The following is a 19,379-nucleotide window of genomic DNA, read 5'->3' as shown; positions in this document are numbered from 1 at the left end:
TGCCTGCTTTGTTTTTGTTTAGGTAGTTTATTCAGGAAGTGTAAGCATGGCAGGCCATACCAAACTCTGTGCAGCATCACAATGTAACATCAGAAGAGCACCCACATGATACAGAAGAAAAACAACATCAGTATGAACCTCTGCTCATTTGGGTTGTTTGCTGACCTCACACTAAAATATCGATTCAGTTGATTTGTACTATAGTGACACCTGCTGGCCACACCCAGCCCTTTCAAGACAAAGACCTGTGGTCTGACTGCTTTCCTTTTCATTAAAGGTCCCCTATTAAATGCTTTTTCAACTAAATATTATAGGTCTCAGATATATACAAAACAAGTGTTGAAATACCAAACAGATCATGCATTGTAGCATGCCATAAACCCCTCTGTTTTCAAAAGATTATGTGTCTGTAGCTTTAAATGCTAATGAGCTGCTGCTGGCCACGCCCCTCTGCGAAGTGATTGGTTTAAAGAACACAATGGAAACAAACACAGCTTAAAGAACTAATCTGCTCATTTTCAGACAGGTGTATATATAAATGGATCAGGACAAAATGAGAGCATATTTTTTCTTGAAACGTTCTGAATCTCTTAACACAGAGGGGACACGTATTTATGTATAAAAGATATTACAAAGTGGATTTTGAAGTAAAATATATGATTTCCGGCATAAGAAAAATAACACGTGTCAAAGTAACAATATACACATATACACAGTATTGTGAATATGTTGAATTCTAAAGGAATTCAACAGTGGTGCATCATCAGCCTCTGCAGGTTATCGTTATTATTTGTATGATTGACTTTTTTCAACAACAGTTTTCCTATTAGAACATTAGTGCCTTTTTTCACAATTCAAAAGACACTCTTAAAAAGGATTGTGGGTGTGCTATAATGACACATTTTTGTCGTTACTAAACTGGTATAACTCAACACCAAAGAGAAACTCACTTTGAGTCCGTAAAAGCAGATGATCATTTCAAAATGATTCTATTAGAGGTTTGCTTTTCTGCTTTGAATAACTGGATGTCACGTACTGTCCTTGTCGTAACTTTAAACAAATCTAGGATGCTGGTGACCGTTCCGAATACAGACACCAGTTTGTCCCTCTGACATGAGTGTCATCCTTTAACTACTCATATTTACTGCTCATGATCAGGTCTGATGCTCTTTCAGATTCAAGTTCTTACCAACTGGTTTTCTCTCACAGTTGTTCAATAGTTATGAGTGACGTTCGACACTTGGGACATCGGTGTGTGATGGATTTGAATCTATCCATGCAGAAGGGAATGAAGCAACAACCAGCCACGCAACTGCAAAATAAGGAACACAATTCAATTTAAACAGACCCAGTCATCTCATGCAGATATTTCAGGCGGATAAGGCTGGGGTTTCATACCCAGTCAAAGCTGTCGTGAAACATATGAGCCAGGTGAAGCCGTTGATGGAGGTAAAAGTCTCTGTCAGGATGAATTCTCGACACTCGGGACACTGCGTCCTGGTCGGACACCGGGGAAGCTTTTCCACGTCCAGAATCACTGTAGGTGCTGTGAAGAACAAAACAAAAACCAATCAAGATTTTCCAACAAAAATCTAACTTTTAAAAAATGTTTTAAACCTTCTAGAGGAAACATTCTGAAGAATAGTAGCTATTAAAATTTCCAATTGAGTGTCAGTAAACAACATTGTAATTGAATTAATTATGTCAAATAGTTCTGGTCAGATGTTACATTTACTGACACAAGTGTGACAAAGTTTCAGGTTCATGAAGTTTTTTCATGCCTCCATCATGTGACAGCCTGTTTTCAGGTTTAAACACTATATCTCAGGAACATCAGGAGGACAATTATTTTCAATTCGGCACAGAAGTTCACTTGTTCTCAGTGATGAAGTGAGTATAAATTGGGGCTCGGAGGTCAATGTTACTGTGACATCACACTACAAGTAGTCAGCCATAACTCAAGAAGTTATAACAATTTTACTATTAGGATAAAATCATTTGATTTTGAGAAGACATGGATGTAAACTGCCATTTGACTGGCGGGCAGATGCAGGCATGCATCGATAAGGCGGTTATTTAATTTGTTTTGTTTTGTTTTACATAAGAGGCACTACAACAAGTTATTTAAGTAACTGTTCACCCGGTTGGCCCAGACTTGCAAAATATATTTGAGTTTTTGTTGAATGTTTTGACACAAAAGTCCAATGACATATGACAATTAATGAAAAAGATACAGAAGCCCTGAGAGGCAAGTTTAAACTAAAAAGTGAGATTTAAATATTCTAAAAAAGCTTGGGTGAAAGTTTTGCAAAGTGGATAAAAAGTGCTAAACATCTTTGTAATACTTATTTAGCGCCAGTAGGCTGAAGTGTTGCCCCATGTGCGAAATTCATATTTTTTACCAGATGAGTTTTATGCAAAAAATCCACAAAAAAACGTTTGTCTTGTTGATAGATGATTTTTTTTTTTTTAGGAACTTAGAAAGATTGTCCTGACAAAAACATTTTTCAGCTGTTCTTAAGACATACGCACGGTAAATTGATCACAGTTAATAGTTTTCACTGATGAAAGCGCTGATTATTGACAGAAGTAGGAGGGAAAGTATTCTCACTAGATGTGACAGCAATGTATGTGACTGGGTGCAGGTCCTGTAGAAGCCTTGAACTGAACTGTTAAAAATGTGCATCAGAGCATCCCTGACTCACCGGGAAAATCAGGTTGCGCAACAAAGAAAATTCCAGGAAGGTCAGGCACTACCTTTTCGATGGAGGTGAACTCTAACAAAAAAGAAAAGGAATACAAAATTAGTATGATGGAGAAACGGTGTGCTGCTGTACATTTGGACACACCTTTCTGGCTTTTCTTCTCATCCTCCCCGTAGATGATGTTGTCGTATTTTTTCTGGAGCTCTGCCTTCCTCTTTGTCAGCTGGTTCAGTTGTTCATCAATGCTATCAATCTCATGCTGATAAGAATCATCCTCTAGGAAAATACAAATGACTTGATCAACTATATAATATGCAAATTAAGTGAGATACTTCATTTTCCTGTTGCAAATACTCAGACATTTCTTTAAAGCTCATTTATACGTCACCTGGATGTTCAAGCTGAACACGATTGCTCAACTCCTGAAATATGCACTGTAGTTTTTTCCTCTCCAGAAGTGTTTGTCTCTTGAGTGAAAGATGTTTGAACTCTGTAGAAATCTTGTTCAGCTCGCTGTGTAAAGAAGTCATGGTGGAGGCTGAAGAGACACAGGATTTTTTTTTAACACAGGTCTGATATTTGGTTAATGCTTTCTTAGTGCAAAATTCCTCAAAATGTAATAGAAAAAATGGTTCCAAAATATTATTTAAAATAGAAAATAGATCAAAAGCACCCCCTGTAATAAAATGTTTTGCTTATCCCAACGTATTGGTAAATGATTTGCAAGTAAAATATAACATATAAAATAGGCTATCTTTAACTTATTTATTATTATTATTATTATTATTATTATTATTATTATTATTATTATTATGTTGACAGATCTCTATTGCATCTGTAAAATCAATTTATATTTTAAATAACAGTAATTTTGCACTGAAGGTGTGTCCCTCAACATGCGTGCAACCCTGTTACCAAAACCTTTTTAGATTGGCAGAGGAAGTGAAAAAACTGTCAAATGAAACACAGGAAATAACATTATCAAGCTATGTGCTACTGCCATGGGTATATCAGAGCTCAGTCCTCTCTTTTATTTTTCATATTTATCGTATTCTTTCAGTCTACAACAAGTGTGGCACTCAACCCTGTTGCACATATTATCACAGTAAGACAAATTCAATTCAAAGTTATTTTTCTTTAGGTAAATAACTAAGTTTGTCCTTGCCTTGAAAGTAGCATTACATTCTGTAGCTAGCATGATTTCCTAAATGATAAAGCTAAAATAAGCATTGATTTGCAACCCTGTTCCTATAATCCAATCACTCAATAAGAAATGATAGAAACAGGGTTGCGCAATAGTAGTACAATTTATTATTTTTATATATAATTTAGTATAATCTACATGTTTTAAAATATTCCCAGATTATGAATTCCTTTTTAAGTTGATTGCTATGGATTTTAAAGTTCTAGCCCCCATTGAGCACTGTTGAAAAGCAACAAATAAAATATCTTATAGAAAGTGTACCGTTGTTGCCTGAACTGGCCAAATCATTTTTTGTGATGCTTTGGTACCTGTTTTTATAAAATACATAACTAAAAATTAGAAAATAAAGGATTCCTTTTTAAAAGTTTTGATGTCAAAATGTCCTCCAGTTCTGGAATGACCCTAAGATATATTCATCCGTGACCAATTTCTTGTGACATCTTTTTAAAATAAAGAACAAGTTAGAGTATATTGTAGTAACATCGTTGGATCTATTTTGAAAAAATAGATCCAAGGTATAATTTGCATATTTCTCTTCCATCTGAAAAGTGCTATGTTAAATTCATGCATTTTAAAAGTGGTGGTTATTAATAAAACATACTCAATATTGATCAAACACTGCTTTTCATCCAAAAGACAAGAAAAAGACTCATTCTGGTTTGAGCAAACAGAATAATAATAATTTAGACATGTAAATAAAATGCACTATACTCACTACTACACTGTATACCATTTCAACTACTATGTTCATAAAGTTAATAACATTAACACTCAGTTGAATATAATATTAGATTAAAGAGAATTATGTACGTGTTACCGTATTTCATCAGCTGCTCCCAGTGTATCCTTTACAGTTAACATTCAAACCAGGTCAACAGAGGCTTGCAGTGTTTACTTGTACCAGGAAATATTCAAATCATCAGGTCACACCTGCCCTCTCTGGAAAATGTTACAGAATACTCTTGTTGACATGCCAGTAAAACACTAACAAACTTTAACATGTTTTAATGTTTGCAGAAAACTTTACAAAAATCACATCTCCAGATTTATTTACATATAGCCTCTTCGAGAAGCATGCTCAGTTTGTAATGTGTGCTAAGCAAGTCGTACACAAACTTTTTGAAAGTCATTTGATGTCTGCGGAGCAGGTGGTCCCAACACACACTGCAGGAACTCTGTATGTCTTGCCTGATGTGACAAGTGCAGGCTGGGTCATCTCACTTTTTCCTGAGTCTCTTCATGAACGTCACTTCATCCCTGTTTCTGACCCCATAGCTGAAGAGAGAAATACAGGGTCAAACGGTGCAAATGATAACACGTGACAGAGGTGTTTATTTCATGCACTTACTCCTTAAGCCTCATCTTGTCATCTTCAAGCTTTTCCCCTTGAAATAATAACAGAAAAGTTCTCCAAACATATCTCCTGTAAAAACAAAAAAATGTTTAAAAGAGAGCAAACAGTGGCTTTTAGTTTGGCTTTCTTCTTAATTTAAAATATCTTGTATGGTCTTGTTTTTGTGAGCATGTTTACCAGCTGACATGTTTCACTCCGCCTTCACGTTGTTGTTTGAGCTCCATGAATCTGCGAATGGCCTTCTTCAGATCCAGGACAGTGGCATTTTGCACCACAACTATGGCTAAGGGAGGAAAGGTTATTTCAAAAAATGGTTGAAAAAAAGAAAAACATAGACATAGTAATTATTTAAATAAAAATACAAGTTGTGGAGTTATGTTATATTTAAAACAAAAAATTTAATGTTATGTGATCAGTAACACATAGTGTATATTAAACTACTGTTTCCTGTTCTTTGACTTAACACATATTTGAAATTCAGGACTTTCACAAGAAAACACTCAATACTTACGCATAATCTCTCCGTCCGCCTTTAAAACCCTGACAGTCATGGCTTGGCCGTACTCCAAAGCAATCTGGGAATTTACTTCCTCCAAAGTTACCTAAAGATAAAGATGATCAGGTTTCAGGTAAAAAATAAAACACAATTGACAAGTTTGCCCAATAATCTAAAGAATACGACACTATGACATGGTGTTGTAGCCTAAATAAAATCGTTGACCTTTTATCTTTCACTATTCCAAAAACACGTGATTTGAGGGGAGTACTCTTAGACTTGGTGGTTTGACATTTAATGGAAACAGTTGGAATTAAATGTATCCACATTTTTGATGGGTGATGCCCTTTTCCCCCTCCGTTGAGCACCTGTCTGTGCTCGGCCCTGTGTTAAACAGACCTGAATTGGCAGATCACAGAGCAAAGGGTCCTGCACAAGTTGAGCAAGTCCCTCCTCGAATATATCCAGGATTTCTGAGTGAGGCAGAGTCTCTTCGTCTTCCTCCTCTTCTTCGTCTAAAGCTGCCATCTCGGTCACGTTCTCGTTTTCCACATCTTCCTCTTTTACAGACAGTCCTCCTCCAACAGCGTCCTCCCTCTGCTCCTCCGACATTAAAATAACACAACAAACAACAAGGCCTGCCAGGATAGCAAAAATACCAAATGAAATAACTAAGTAAAACGGCTGTACAATGTGTCAAAGACAGCTGAAAAACATTGTTAAATTGAAATTATTTTGCTGCATGAAATAAACAAACAGTGTGTTCAGTAAAATGAGATACCGTAAGGAAACCGTAGCTCAGGTTAAATGGTTCCCCTTAAGTGTACTTAAATTCAGACTGCTCTTAACTGTTTTATTAAACAAACAAATGTTTATGTTATTCAATGTTGATTCAAAAGATACAGTAAGCATGGATGTGGACTTTTAGTTATTATAACATCTGTGCAACATTTCCTCTCTTTATATTTTGTTTCCAGCCGAGCGATAAAACGAGTAGCACCAGCTTCACTTCCGCTGCTCCACATGCACCGGTGTACACAAGTGACACTAAAGCAGTAAGCTAGTTGGGTACCAAACTATACTTATACTGAATTTGTTGGTTTAGTTTTTAGCTACATTTATAGTTGAGGGGAACATGCTTCTCTTTTGTCCAACCTGCGGGAATGTTTTAATTGTCGAGGAAGGACAGAAGTGCATGAGATTTGCCTGCAACACCTGTCCGTATGTTCACAACATCACAAGAAAGGTGAGTTATGATCAAATACAATGTCACTTCTAGTTCTAAAATATAAAGTAGATCAAAAGGCCTTCCTAGCTTGGAAATAACGTTGCATGTAACTTTTGACATTCCTTGACATTCTTCGCTAAGATATCTTTCGACAATCTATCCTAGGACTTTTGTCGACATACTGTACTATCACCTTTTTCAACATAATATACAATGGCTGTTCGTCATATTTATAAAAAAAACGATGAATCTTTCTTGACATACCATAATATGACTTTTCTTTACATACTATACTATGTCAAGATTCAAACATTTGAAGATGTATATGCACATTAGCTACAGAGTAGATGGCAATAAATAAGTCCCAGGTTTTTGACCTACTTTGTTATGTGGTTCTTCGGCATATTTTCAACGTCCTATACGAAGTTGTTTTCCATGATTTGTGTTGACATACTACTATGTTGAATTTCTGAGTTGTTTTACATATTTTTTACATATTATACTATATCGTATTTCTGCAAATTCTGACATACTAAGCTGTGTTTCTTTTATAAAATATGTTTCGACATACATATACAGTATGTCATTTTTCTACATATTATATTATCACTTTTTTGAAATACTATACCATTACCTTTTTTGCTAATGCTCATTTCTTTTTCATACTTGCACACTCTAAATGCCTTATTTCATTGATCGTTGCAATTGTTCGACATGATACAGTATGTCTAGATAAAGGACATACTGCTCCCTCGTTCACATATGGCTGTGTTTGCCTTTTATTTTTTACTTTTTCTACAGGTAAATTACAGGAACTTTCCCAAGCTGAAAGAGGTGGATGATGTACTTGGTGGCGCTGCTGCTTGGGAAAACGTTGACTCAACTCCTGGTAAGTGACATTAAAATGATCCTCAGTATTAAGACTTTAGTTTATGATTGTCCCAAAAACCAGTAATCTTAGAACTGTTGTCTTGTATTCATTTGTGTCTGTTGTCGGTCACCTCAAAAACCTCTTTTCTCTGTTACAATGGCTTTGCTTGTTATTATAATTCGAACTTGTGGTTCCCACATGTCCTGTCTAACAATGTTCACTCTTTCAAAGATTGTTTTCTTTGTAGCACATGACATTCGGACATGTGGCCTTGGTTTTGTTGTTTTTACTTTAATTTAATACATAAACTTTCTATGAAAATCTCAGCAGAAATTAATCCCTTACAATTGGAAATGCTGTGAGCAAATATTATTTAGCAAATAATAGAATAAATAAAGTATGCTTGCACACAGAGTTGGATTAGTTTGTCTTGGAGACGATTCTTGTTTACATGTTAATATTCTATTTACTCTATATCGTCTCAAACCTGCCTTCTCTTTCACACTGCATAAAGCAAACTTGGCTGCAGTAACTCTAGGGTTATCTACTGATTCCAGACTGATATTTTATTCTACTTGTATCACTTTACAGAAACTTGTCCAAAGTGTGGGCATTTGCGGGCATATTTCATGCAGATTCAGACCAGATCAGCTGATGAACCGATGACCACCTTCTACAAATGCTGCAAAGCCCAGTGTGGACACAGATGGAGAGACTAAAGCATCAGCACTTTGAAAATTGTATTTAATATAAAAATGATGTTTATGTTAAGATGTTAAGATAATACCTTCATATTAGTTTTGTGCATTCTTCTGATGATTCCCATTTATTTTGTTTTTGTGTGTGCAGGGGAGACTTACAAACGGTTTTCACTTTGCAGACATAGTTCATTTTCCAAAACAACATTAAAATGAGTTTCAAAGAAAAATCATGTTCTGATTTTTATTGATAAAATAGTACCTGTATACAACAGTCAAACAAATGTTGACATAGTTATACATATCACAGACATTTAGAGAGCAATGCAAACCAGCATTATGCACAAGAATGGCATACTGTACTTCGTATTAAAAGTTCAATGCAATCCTTCAACTCAAAATTCACTTTCTCAGACAGTTTAACTAGCCTCAAGAAGAAAAGAAAAAAGAATCCAATGCTAAGAGAGTCCAGGAACTAGCCAGTGACAATTATTTGTTTTGAGGTGTGGCTCATGCAGACAAACTGCACATTGTGAGAGAACGTGATGGGCAGATTGCGCATGCTGTGGTGGGCACACGATGGTTGTTCCATTGTTAGTAATCTCTATGGAATCACAATGTTATTTTGCAGGATGTCTGATACAATCATTTATTAGAAGCTTATTCCTAACAGAGAGGTTCACTATTTAGTATAAGTCAAAATACATCGGTATTTCTTTTCTAACATGCATCTGAACAATGCAGGTAATCTTAAAGGGCTGATGCCATTACTAGGAGGGTTACAGGCTAAACATGTCATGATGATGGTGCCACCACGGTCATTTGTTTGCCAACATGGTCTTATAGAGAGGACATAAGATTGCCAAGATGCCATGCAGTGTGTCTTGTTAGGTAACAGTTAAACTCTTTTGTTGGCTCTACTTTAAAGTCTACTTAAATAATACACTGCTTTTACTCATGAGATGACACTGTGAATCTCTCAAACACTAATGAGGTGGATGGATGCACCATGGGGGGAGTGGGATTCAATTCAACTTAAAGTGCAAATGTTTGATTTACTATCAAAATTAAGTACATAATGGACAGAGGGCAGAACTGTAAATCACTAAAAATGTGTGACTACTGACTGAATACCCAGAAGATTATAAAATATAGCACGTCACGTCAATCTTGGGCATTCCTAAACAAGCAAATGCATCAGTTTAAAATGGTTCGTTAGTTTGCTCACATTCAAGAAGGGATGATTAAAAGGGGGAAAAAAAGGTTAGAGCAAAGATCTGACAGACAAACATGTTCACAGTTCTCAATATTAACTTGTTAAAATAGTGGATAAAATATCTGAAATAAATACAGAAAATAAACAACAAAGCTAACCCAGCATGTTTGACTTCAATACGTTTGCTTCTCTGCAAGATTCACAGATGAATTAAATAAATTAAGTGACCGTTTTCACAGCTTTCACTAACTGACCGTATCTATCCAGATATTTTGTATTCGTTAACATGCGTAACATCACAAGCCTTTTCTTCAGGTGTCTATACAAGACCAGATGCACCAATGGGCCTGCTGCTTATCCATCTCTGCAGATATCTAAGTGCCCTACAACTTCAGTGAGATTTGTACATTTCAAATGCATGTTTTTTTACATGAAAGAGTTATGCTGAAAGATATATACAGTAAATACTCTGAACTAATGAGAAAACTGCACTTACAATGTAAGAGGGCTTCACAACACTTTGCAAAAATGGCGGGGGGGGAGCCTGTCACTATCAGCAGGAGAAGCTGTGAGTGTGTGTGTGTGCATGTACACGTCTCTGTTGCATACTGCTGTCGGTGGTTAGCATATACGCTTGTATGTGTAAATGTAGCCCTTACAGTACGGGCAGGTGTGTGTCACATCCTTCAGGTCGTCAATCAGACAGGGAATCAAGCAGCAGCCCAGATCACACCTAAAAAAAAAAGTTGCAAATTAAGACACCTGCAGATGATTGTTCATGGGAAGTACCTGGTAATTAAAGTTTGAAATCCACAAAATAAAGTAAAAAGATTCTGTCTGCCTAGCTCTTCAGTAATTACTCTGTAATAGCCAGTGTATTTCTGCATTCACGAGGACAGCTTCTGTTAGAAATGAAGTTTAGCCGAGAAGCTCTAGGGATCCTACTCAAATACAGGTCTTTGTGCAAAACACGCATGTGCATAACAGAAAATAGAAACTCTATTTGCATGTGGCAAACCACACAGAGGTGCACTGCATAAACACGAGTTGCTGAGTTTGAACGAGTAACAGTGAAATGGATTAATTCTGAGTTTGGACAACGTCAGTCGCCAAGTCGATCAACGAAAAAGTTAGTAACTATTTGGAAAGTCGATCAATTGTTAGATGGTAGAACATGCTGTATTTCTAGCATATTGAGGTTTCCGGTTTTTAAAGTTAGAGACACTGTCTCAGACTTTTAGAAAATGGAAAGAACATTATTCAGTATTTTCTGACATTTTGTAGACCAAAAAATAATTGCAGCCCGTAGGTAAGCCTCAATGATATGAACAAATGATGATGTTTTACCAATTTTTCCAGTAAAAATAAAATAATTTTACACTTTAAGAAGACATACAGAAGCCCAGCCATGAAAACCCTTAATTCTTTCACTCTTTCAAAATTAGTCCTGTGCTATAACTATTCCAAAACCTCTTAGGGGCCTTTATTCAGTCTTCTACTCACCCTACAAAGAAGCAGAAGAGGCAGAAGAGTGTGTTCATGAGGCCGACATCGTGGGAGATGCGGGTGACGATGGCCTGCTGACAGTGCGGACACACAGTCTGCACCGGTGAGGTCTGGAACATTTCCCCCTGCAGTACGGTCACAGTGGTGGCGGCTCCAGGAGGAGCCAGGACGGTCGCTGTGTGACCCCCCATGTGGACAAAGTGACTCGGACCTGGGCCCATCGGTCCCGGCATCGGGTGAGGAAAGTGACCAGGCGGAGGGTAGGGGCCACCTGTACAGGAGGAAGCAGTACTTAATATACTGTGTCAGCATTGTCCTGATAATTGTACAATGGTAATAATGCCAAGACCAAACAACCGTTTCCAGTGTATACCGAATACAAAGAGAGTTAGTAAGGAATGACGGGCTGACGGGCTGACATGCTGACGGATTCTGTGGTTTTGTTTTTTTTAGCACAGCTAGACCAGAGAATATTTGTTAAAACAGATTGCTGATGTTGGATTCATTGTTTTCTTTAAAGTTTGCTCAGAAATGTAATGTAACCTTTTTACTTGACATTATATATTTGTATGGTGTTTGTTCAAACTGTCCTGTAAGAAGGAACAATTGTGAGTAACAGGCAAACATTAACTGTGAGCTCCATTTAACGTTTGCTCATGTGAAAAGTGGTTCATGTGGATTGAGGAAAAAATGAACTGTATAAATTATAAAATGTCTGTATGATAAACTTTTAAAAAGCTTTACATTTGATGGTGCAGTGGGGTGTAATGTAACCGGGAAGAACCAGTGACTGGTCCATTAATTAAATGCAGATCATTTGTGCTGTGGTGTGTTTATATGATTTTCTTTATGTATGCAGTCTGTCTGTAGCACCTTGCATGGGTGGAGGCATTGGCATGGGCATGGGCATGGGTCCTTCTCCAGGAACATGAGGAGGCAGGAAGCCAGGGTTTGTGGCCTCATAGGGTGGAGGGCCATAGTCTGGAGGTAAGGGCTGTCCCTGTATAGGAGCATTTCTCAAAGGAACTGTAAATTAAAGATAACACACAAAAAAAGGCATTAAGTTTATAGGTTGGCGAATCAGAAGTGAACTTTTTAACAAACACAGGGACTATCATTAACATCTCCATGGTGAGACTGAAGCCACAATGATTTAAATGTGGCAACACACTGTGCCAGTTAACATTCACCACAATCCTGCATGCTTGGTTTTATTACCAGGTTGTCCATTCTTCTCCTCAATGAGGGGGGCACTGGGACCCCCAGGGTACGGTGGAGGAGGATCACTGGACATTCTGGCCGGATGTCTGTATAGGGAAAGGGGTTGGACACGGTGCTCCCCTCACAACTCTTTATTCTGTGAGAAGAAAAAACACACATGCACAGTTTGAGTCCCTCGGCTCATTACTCTCTGACACAGACTTCTCCCAGGTTGTAAAATGTTCCAACAGCAGGCAGAGAGGCTAATGAAGTACTCTGTGTAACTGCTGATGTCAGTCTGCAGATAAACCAAACGAGTAAAACGCAGTGACATTTTAATCAGCATTGTGATTAAAGGATTTTTGTTGCCCTGGCTTATTGGAACACCGTCTACTATTATTGATTCATGAAAATAACAATGTAAAGCTTTTCAAAACTGCGCTTGTAAAATTCTTACAAACAGATACAATGTTGAATTGGCTGTAGAGAGCTACAGGTACTTTTGAACATAACAGCATTGTGAAACTGCATGTCCTGTTGGGAGGAAATGTGTAAGAGAGAGTTTTGTTTTTCCAAAGGAAACAGGAAGAAGCTTTTCAAGTTTCTTCATGGTAAATGAGGCAAGGTATTTCCTTTTCAAAAGGGAAGCCAAACAGGAAAGTGTGGGTGTAACACGACAGTTGGTGTGTAAACTGAAAATGTTGGATTACAGAATAGAGTCAATAGAGTCAAATACATCAGGCCTGAGATAAATAACACTTACGTGAGAATAAGTTTCACTTTCATTAAGACTAAGTTGTTGTTGCTTTTATGTAGTTCATTATTTCAGCTAATAAGGAAAAAGATATTTACCTGCTACCAAAAGAAAGATCCCAACCGAGGAATCTGTCAAATGCGCTTGGATCTGTAAGGAGATAAAAATGTAAAAGTTGTGTTAATGACAATAACAATCTCACAAAAGAGGCTGCTTTGCCCAAAATCTTGACTTTTTTTCAGGTTTTTTCCCTTCTTTTTTTATTCGAGTTCAATTACAAACCGTAATGATACGTTTCAAAAATAAGGTCCATCATTCTTAGACAAAAACAACACAAAAGTAACGAGAGACTGCTACTAAAGCAGCATCATGTCAAGTCCAATAATGAAAAGATTCAGGATATTTCTATCCCCTCATACACAGAATACATTTTACAAATGTGCAAATGCTATTATATGGGCCTTAAGATAGAAATGGTTTATCCACAAATGAACTGTTTTCTCCAACAACAAAAATAAGTTGTTTAGCACAGAATCCATGTTTTCCTCCTTCTTAAGCCCTTCAGCTTTAGTTGACATAACATTTCAGGTAGCACCTGAAGCTGTACAGGTTGAGACTAACAGACAAAACTGATCTTCTGTGAAAATATTATTCCAAAAAAAGATAAATAAGTTGCTACTGCAATTAAATATTCGATCTAAGAAGTGGTAAATTAGATGGATAGATCGATGTCATTCAAATGTTTAAAAGTCCCAGCTTTGTCTATGATACAACTTCTTTATGTTCTCACTGACTGTATTTGTGTGTTACTAAAACATTATAATAAACATATAACTGCTACTGAAGTTGATCACTTCAATACATAGTGGCGTCCTTTCTGGCGCAATAATAGAACCAAAAGCTGGTGAATCATTGTTTTGAGGGGAATTGCAATGGCGTTTATCACTGACTAGTGTTCTCACATAGATATCTAACTATTAATCAAATCTCAATCATTCCAGAAATGACTAAATTCGACTATCAAATGGGCTAGAGCCCAAGACTGCAGAACTGTCCCATGGGCTCTGGAAATAACACAAGCTGAGTGAAAGAAAGGAACACAGATCCAGTCACATCACTCTAATGAAACTACGTGCTTGTAAGAAAATAAATGAACCCTAATGAAAATATGCTGGTAGTCGTTTCTCATAAATTAACGCTAATACTCCTAAACTAACATACTAGCTAACGTTAGCTAGCTGGTGTTTGTTGTAATCCTTCCCCAGATAATCCAGCTCAAAGCTACTTGCACAACTAACCACGAATAACTTAGTGACGTAACGGAGGCTAGCTGTAAACAGCATTAATGTTAACTTGAATGGGGCCGTGTATCTAGTGCAAACACCTCGCATTATCATTAACGTTAACACCGCTAACCTAACCCAAATAAAGCGCAGTGGTGTTCGCATCACTAGTGTTGGCTTAAAGACAGGTCATAGGCCATTTATCGTACCCGGCTCTTATAAATAAGGTGACAACAGACTGAGAGCAAGTGTTTGTTTGTTCTCAGCTGGTAACTTGCAAGAAAACAAGGGTCTGCTTGTTCATCCTAAGAAAACCTGTTTGCTAGCCGTCGATAGCTAGCTAGCGTCGCCATTCTAGACTGCAACAACGGACCGTCCCGAAACATGCCCGTTAAAAAGCTAAACGTCTATTGCGTTTTGAGACATAATATCTGGTCATCACCGAAATGATGCCGCTGTCATTGCGCTGAAAGTTAAATTACCTGGTTTAAAGAGACTCAGTGTCACCCGCGGTCGTTGCTGAAGTTGTTTGACGTTTGCAGCTCCGAGTCAACATCCGCTAGAGCGGATTTACTCCCACGTCATTAACTATGATGAACACAGAGAGGGAATTGTTTAAAATATATATATATATCTTCCTTGATTTTATCTGTTCGGATTGAGTTGCATTCAATTTATTAGCTTAACAAGTAACTATTCAACACTACTTGTAAAAACAATAAAAACAACAATAAATATATACGGATAAAGTGCTTTATTTTGAATGTTCACCGGAAGTGTTAGTGTATCTGCGTTAACGCTAGCTTTAACATTTCTACCGGGAGACGTACATCCATGTTGACGTTAGACCATGGATGTACGCGTTAGACAAATAATACAATCACAGCCATTAAACTCAAAAGACATCAATATACTGTTATAGTCAAGTTAAAAATGAGTTTATGAATGCATATTAATGGCGATTATGTCCACTTTACTAAGTTTATTTTAGTGAAGGCAGTGGAGACGTCACGTTCGTATAGTCTTTATTTTGAAATGTATAGTTTATTAGTGTTTACTATCTTATCTGTAGTATGGGGAAAACATAAATAGGTACATCATTAATCACTAGAGTTGTGTTGTTGTTGAAGTTGAACACAGTTATGTGTTGCCTTCGTGTGCTGATGTTTAATTTAAATATTTTTAATATAATTAGTATAATAATCTAACTTCATTGTCCCCCTGTCTTACCCCCTAGAGTCTAGGTTATGTTTGGGTCGGTTAACAGCAGTTGTTTTCCCATTTTCTTTCAAAAGAAAGTATAATTTATTGCCTCTACATAACATACAAACACACTGATGCCAGTAAACATAAAACATGCTACATTTTTTCACAGATCATCAGAGAAACTCCAGGGTTTTTTAGTTTTTATATTAAACTTCAACAGTGTGTTATATTTCAAGTTTACAGTTGGTGGCAGTGTGCACCCAAGCCGTCAGTAATCAGGCTCATACAGGAAGAAGCCAAAAGCCTATAACATTTATATGAACTCAAAGTCCAGAGTCCTGCTACTCTACCTGAGAGCTAACAGGTTTCCTGCTCTACTCTGATCCTGCATTTCTCGAGTTATTCAGAGAATAACTTAATAACATGGAGCAGATCACAGACTATCTATGCAGGTATAAAAACTACAACTTTGCCATCAATTTCACAACTCCAGAGTACATTGATTCACTCCAGAGTTTTGAAATAAGAGATAGTGACATATTGCTCGTCACATATCCAAAGTCAGGTGAGTGAGATGAACTATTACCGTTGTGTGCATTGCTGGGAACAGGTTTACTGATCAGGTGTGATGTACCCCCCTCTTCAGGTACAATATGGACTCAACAGATCGTCATCTCCATTTGCGACTTAGATGGAGGTCTGAATAAATATCAAAACAACTTGGAGCAGATGCCATGGCTGGAGTATAGGGAGTTTCGAGAAGATTATGCCCTACGACCTTCTCCACGACTCTTTGCCTCTCACCTCACACCGACTCTCTTACCTCCCGGACTTAAGGACAAGAAGGCAAAGGTCAGCATTTTATGGGAGGCCAAAACAATAGTTAATTTATTAAACCTTTATTTCAATTTGAAAATATTGAGATAGGAACCTCATTTACAAAAGTATAAATGGTATTAATGGATAGAATTAGGAAATAGAGGGAAAAAACCAGCCACCATCTGCGTCATAATCCAATCATTTGAGAGTATTTGATAGGGGCCAACATACGAATACAGGGTAGGTAATGTTATATAAGGGAGTAATTCCACTTTGATTAAATGCTACTCTGCATTTTCTGTAAGTTAGTAAGCATTCTGCACAATGACATAATATTTGAATTGAATAAAATGTAAAGTGACCATCTAGTGACCATGTTATGAATTTTAAATCAGTAAATAACTAGTGGAAACGTATCCGTCTGTTTATCTTCACCATCATTTCTTCACTGTACCATCAATTATATCACCCTCACTCCCTATGGTTAGATTAACTGTTTGAGTTGTAATTATGTGATACAGAATTCAAATTATATTTGTATCATCAAAAAAAACAACTCTTAAAAATCTTAAACTAATACAATTTTAAAATAGTACATCAAAATAGGGATGATCGAACATTTAACTTTTTGAGAGAATAGTAAATATTAAGTTTTATTCTGGACTGATTAATGTTTTGTTTAATGTCAGATCATCTATGTGATGCGGAATCCAAAGGACAACATCGTCTCTTATTACCACTTCTGTAATAACTGTAGCGACCTGGAGACTCCAAAAAACTTTGAGGACTTCTTTGAGCAGTATGTGACGGGCAACGGTGAGAAACCTCCACATCAGTGGCTGGAGTCCAGTGCTAATAAATGATGAATGATAATGATGTCATTATCGTACATTGAAAGTTGTAGTGGAAAGAACCTTCAATGTTAAGTAAAAAAAAATGATTGTATGTTTTTACTATTGACTGTTGACAATACCTGAAGAATTGCTTTCAGACAAACTATACATTTCATTTTTCAATTAAATGTTTTAACATACAAAACCTTTTCTGAAAAACGAAATAATGTCACGTTTATATATTCATGACATATTATACTATACTTTTTTTAAAATGTTTTATATATTTTCAGTAGTGTACTTATGCTGTGAAATGCACATTACCTATCTTGGATATACAAAGTATATCTCCATTTTACAGTGGGAGCATCTTCCTGGTTTGACCACATCAGCGAGTGGCATTTAAAAAGAAACCAGTACAACATCCTCTTCCTAAGCTATGAGGACATGATTTTGGTAAGACGGTCTTTCCTTTGATTGTAAATCATTTTTGTGAGGGGATGACACACATTTGAAATCCATTTAGTTCTTTGAAATAAAAAATCCTGCTTAATTTAAATGTGTTAGTAAATGACTAGTCAGCATTTTAACTTATTTCTTCTCTTAAAGGACCTGAAGGCGGCAGTAGCGAAGATCTGCACTTTCTTAGGGAAGAACCTGAGTGACGCTGACATTGATAAAGTTGTGGAAAAGTCTACATTCAACAACATGAAGAAAGACTCGAGAGCAAACTACGAGTTTCTGCCACAAGAGAAGGTGAAGGCAGACTTCATGCGCAAAGGTAACGTAAATACTACTGTATGATCTAAAAACACTCCTTTACAGAATTATTATCAACTATCAAAGTACTAAGTGTGCAGACTGGATATTTTCACAGTATTTTAGAATATAATTAGTCTATTATAACAAATACATATTTATATTATTTCAATGTTATTGTCAATGCAGAGCCAGTTTTCAGTAACGATTTATAATACCAGTTGTATTATAGTACAGTACTGAACCATAAATGATTGTAATTTTAACTGCAGACTGTGTGCAGAGCTATGTTAATAGATTTAAGGTCTAGATTGTCTTTTTTATTCTCACTACAGGTAAGATCGGTGACTGGAAGAACACCTTAAGCGCCGCTCAGAGTCAAAGAGTGGATCAACTGCTGCAGGAGAAACTTGGTGATTTGTCTCTGAACTTCATCTGGGAGTAAGAAGAGACGCAGATGTTTTTAATCATGCAATATCCTGTAAAGTGCATCTGAAAAAAACATGGACAGTAATTCATGTGTAACCATTGATATGCATCACAATAATACTTTATAACCCCTTCTTGGACTTTAGTATTAAAAGAACAAGACACAAAGTGTTGGCCAATCTTTCTTATGTAGACTTGCTTTGGTCACACGAGTCGACACCACACTTCAGTTCTCTTCCTCTAGAATTAGAGAAAATAAATCAGTTTTATATCAGTAAACAAAACAGATTAATATGGAAACAGGTTCCTTTAAATGATTACTGCTATTCCAGATTGGATTTAATTTAGGAGTTTATTAAGATATCCTGATAATGGAGGATATCTAGAAACAGTGGTGTAGTAACTAAATACATTTATTCAAGTACTGTACTAAAATACATGTTTGAAGTACTTGTACTTTACTTGAGTATTTATGTTTCGCTACTTTGTACTTCTACTCTACAATTTATAGGTAAATTGTGTACTTTTACTCCATTACATTTATTTAATACGTATAGTTACTTTGCAGATTATATTAATGCTAATCAATATGATCAACACTTAAATAAGACTTTAGTTACACCTTGATGACATTCACAAGCTACCCTCCTGCAGTATAAAACATCATTCAAATTAGTTCCACCTTTACCACCTGATAAACACATAATTAATAAAAATAATCACATCATATATGATTGTGTAATGGGCCAATCTGCATAATGAGTACTTTTACTTTTGGTACATTAAATATATTTAGATGCCAATACTTATTTACTTTT

At 36.5% G+C, this 19,379-nt stretch overlaps 5 protein-coding genes across 7 annotated transcripts; 2 read left to right on the top strand and 3 right to left on the bottom strand.

Annotated features, from left to right (window-relative positions):
• Positions 1–7: 7 nt before the first annotated feature.
• Positions 8–4,848, bottom strand: LOC134878102 (uncharacterized). Of its 2 annotated transcripts, XM_063903919.1 has the most exons (6): positions 4,727–4,848; positions 3,094–3,243; positions 2,850–2,981; positions 2,706–2,777; positions 1,399–1,546; positions 8–1,312 (listed from the first exon to the last, which is right to left on the bottom strand). In XM_063903919.1, the coding sequence occupies exons 1-6, from the start codon at positions 4,734–4,736 to the stop codon at positions 1,204–1,206; spliced, it is 621 nt and encodes a 206-aa protein (XP_063759989.1). In that variant the 5' UTR covers positions 4,737–4,848; the 3' UTR covers positions 8–1,203. The 2 variants fall into 2 exon arrangements, with proteins under 2 accessions (XP_063759989.1, XP_063759988.1); XM_063903918.1 differs by having other exon boundaries at positions 2,706–2,981.
• Positions 4,849–4,899: 51 nt separating this feature from the next.
• Positions 4,900–6,553, bottom strand: snrnp25 (small nuclear ribonucleoprotein 25). The gene is made up of 5 exons (XM_063903921.1): positions 6,159–6,553; positions 5,775–5,865; positions 5,441–5,546; positions 5,258–5,332; positions 4,900–5,184 (listed from the first exon to the last, which is right to left on the bottom strand). The coding sequence occupies exons 1-5, from the start codon at positions 6,369–6,371 to the stop codon at positions 5,127–5,129; spliced, it is 543 nt and encodes a 180-aa protein (XP_063759991.1). The 5' UTR covers positions 6,372–6,553; the 3' UTR covers positions 4,900–5,126.
• Positions 6,554–6,755: 202 nt separating this feature from the next.
• On the top strand, positions 6,756–8,786 carry polr3k (polymerase (RNA) III (DNA directed) polypeptide K). Its single transcript, XM_063903922.1, has 3 exons — positions 6,756–7,005; positions 7,789–7,876; positions 8,450–8,786. Exons 1-3 carry the CDS (start codon positions 6,895–6,897, stop codon positions 8,575–8,577), a joined length of 327 nt encoding a protein of 108 aa, XP_063759992.1. The 5' UTR covers positions 6,756–6,894; the 3' UTR covers positions 8,578–8,786.
• cdip1 (cell death-inducing p53 target 1) lies at positions 8,787–15,103 on the bottom strand. Its single transcript, XM_063903920.1, has 6 exons — positions 14,998–15,103; positions 13,331–13,382; positions 12,497–12,635; positions 12,152–12,304; positions 11,276–11,549; positions 8,787–10,505 (listed from the first exon to the last, which is right to left on the bottom strand). The coding sequence occupies exons 3-6, from the start codon at positions 12,570–12,572 to the stop codon at positions 10,394–10,396; spliced, it is 615 nt and encodes a 204-aa protein (XP_063759990.1). The 5' UTR covers positions 12,573–12,635; positions 13,331–13,382; positions 14,998–15,103; the 3' UTR covers positions 8,787–10,393.
• Positions 15,104–16,028: 925 nt separating this feature from the next.
• sult3st1 (sulfotransferase family 3, cytosolic sulfotransferase 1) lies at positions 16,029–18,729 on the top strand. Of its 2 annotated transcripts, none has more exons than XM_063903916.1 (6): positions 16,029–16,286; positions 16,368–16,573; positions 17,230–17,356; positions 17,717–17,829; positions 17,983–18,154; positions 18,468–18,729. In XM_063903916.1, the coding sequence occupies exons 1-6, from the start codon at positions 16,145–16,147 to the stop codon at positions 18,575–18,577; spliced, it is 870 nt and encodes a 289-aa protein (XP_063759986.1). In that variant the 5' UTR covers positions 16,029–16,144; the 3' UTR covers positions 18,578–18,729. The 2 variants fall into 2 exon arrangements, with proteins under 2 accessions (XP_063759986.1, XP_063759987.1); XM_063903917.1 differs by having other exon boundaries at positions 16,031–16,286; positions 17,735–17,829.
• The last annotated feature ends 650 nt before the right edge of the window (positions 18,730–19,379 follow it).

This window comes from Eleginops maclovinus, chromosome 16, assembly GCF_036324505.1.
Source record: "Eleginops maclovinus isolate JMC-PN-2008 ecotype Puerto Natales chromosome 16, JC_Emac_rtc_rv5, whole genome shotgun sequence".
NCBI classification, from domain to species: domain Eukaryota; kingdom Metazoa; phylum Chordata; class Actinopteri; order Perciformes; family Eleginopidae; genus Eleginops; species Eleginops maclovinus.
The sequence above is the reverse complement of the archived record's forward strand: the minus strand, read 5'-3'. Positions and strand labels throughout refer to the sequence as shown.

Coding starts and splice junctions, on each gene's coding strand:
- polr3k (XM_063903922.1), top strand. CDS start 6,895: ATGCTTCTCTTTTGTCCAACCTGCGGGAATGTTTTAATTGTCGAGGAA. Junction 7,006..7,788: donor TTCACAACATCACAAGAAAG/GTGAGTTATGAT, acceptor CTTTTTCTACAG/GTAAATTACAGGAACTTTCC. Junction 7,877..8,449: donor AAACGTTGACTCAACTCCTG/GTAAGTGACATT, acceptor ATCACTTTACAG/AAACTTGTCCAAAGTGTGGG.
- sult3st1 (XM_063903916.1), top strand. CDS start 16,145: ATGGAGCAGATCACAGACTATCTATGCAGGTATAAAAACTACAACTTT. Junction 16,287..16,367: donor CGTCACATATCCAAAGTCAG/GTGAGTGAGATG, acceptor CCCCCTCTTCAG/GTACAATATGGACTCAACAG. Junction 16,574..17,229: donor TTAAGGACAAGAAGGCAAAG/GTCAGCATTTTA, acceptor GTTTAATGTCAG/ATCATCTATGTGATGCGGAA.
- LOC134878102 (XM_063903918.1), bottom strand. Junction 1,547..2,705: donor TGCGCAACCTGATTTTCCCG/GTGAGTCAGGGA, acceptor TGTTCTTCACAG/CACCTACAGTGATTCTGGAC. Junction 1,313..1,398: donor TTCACGACAGCTTTGACTGG/GTATGAAACCCC, acceptor CTTATTTTGCAG/TTGCGTGGCTGGTTGTTGCT.
- cdip1 (XM_063903920.1), bottom strand. CDS start 12,572: ATGTCCAGTGATCCTCCTCCACCGTACCCTGGGGGTCCCAGTGCCCCC. Junction 12,305..12,496: donor GGAGAAGAATGGACAACCTG/GTAATAAAACCA, acceptor TTTAATTTACAG/TTCCTTTGAGAAATGCTCCT. Junction 11,550..12,151: donor AATGCCTCCACCCATGCAAG/GTGCTACAGACA, acceptor CCTCCTGTACAG/GTGGCCCCTACCCTCCGCCT.
- snrnp25 (XM_063903921.1), bottom strand. CDS start 6,371: ATGTCGGAGGAGCAGAGGGAGGACGCTGTTGGAGGAGGACTGTCTGTA. Junction 5,866..6,158: donor TCTGTGATCTGCCAATTCAG/GTCTGTTTAACA, acceptor CTTTATCTTTAG/GTAACTTTGGAGGAAGTAAA. Junction 5,333..5,440: donor GGAGTGAAACATGTCAGCTG/GTAAACATGCTC, acceptor TTGTTTTTACAG/GAGATATGTTTGGAGAACTT.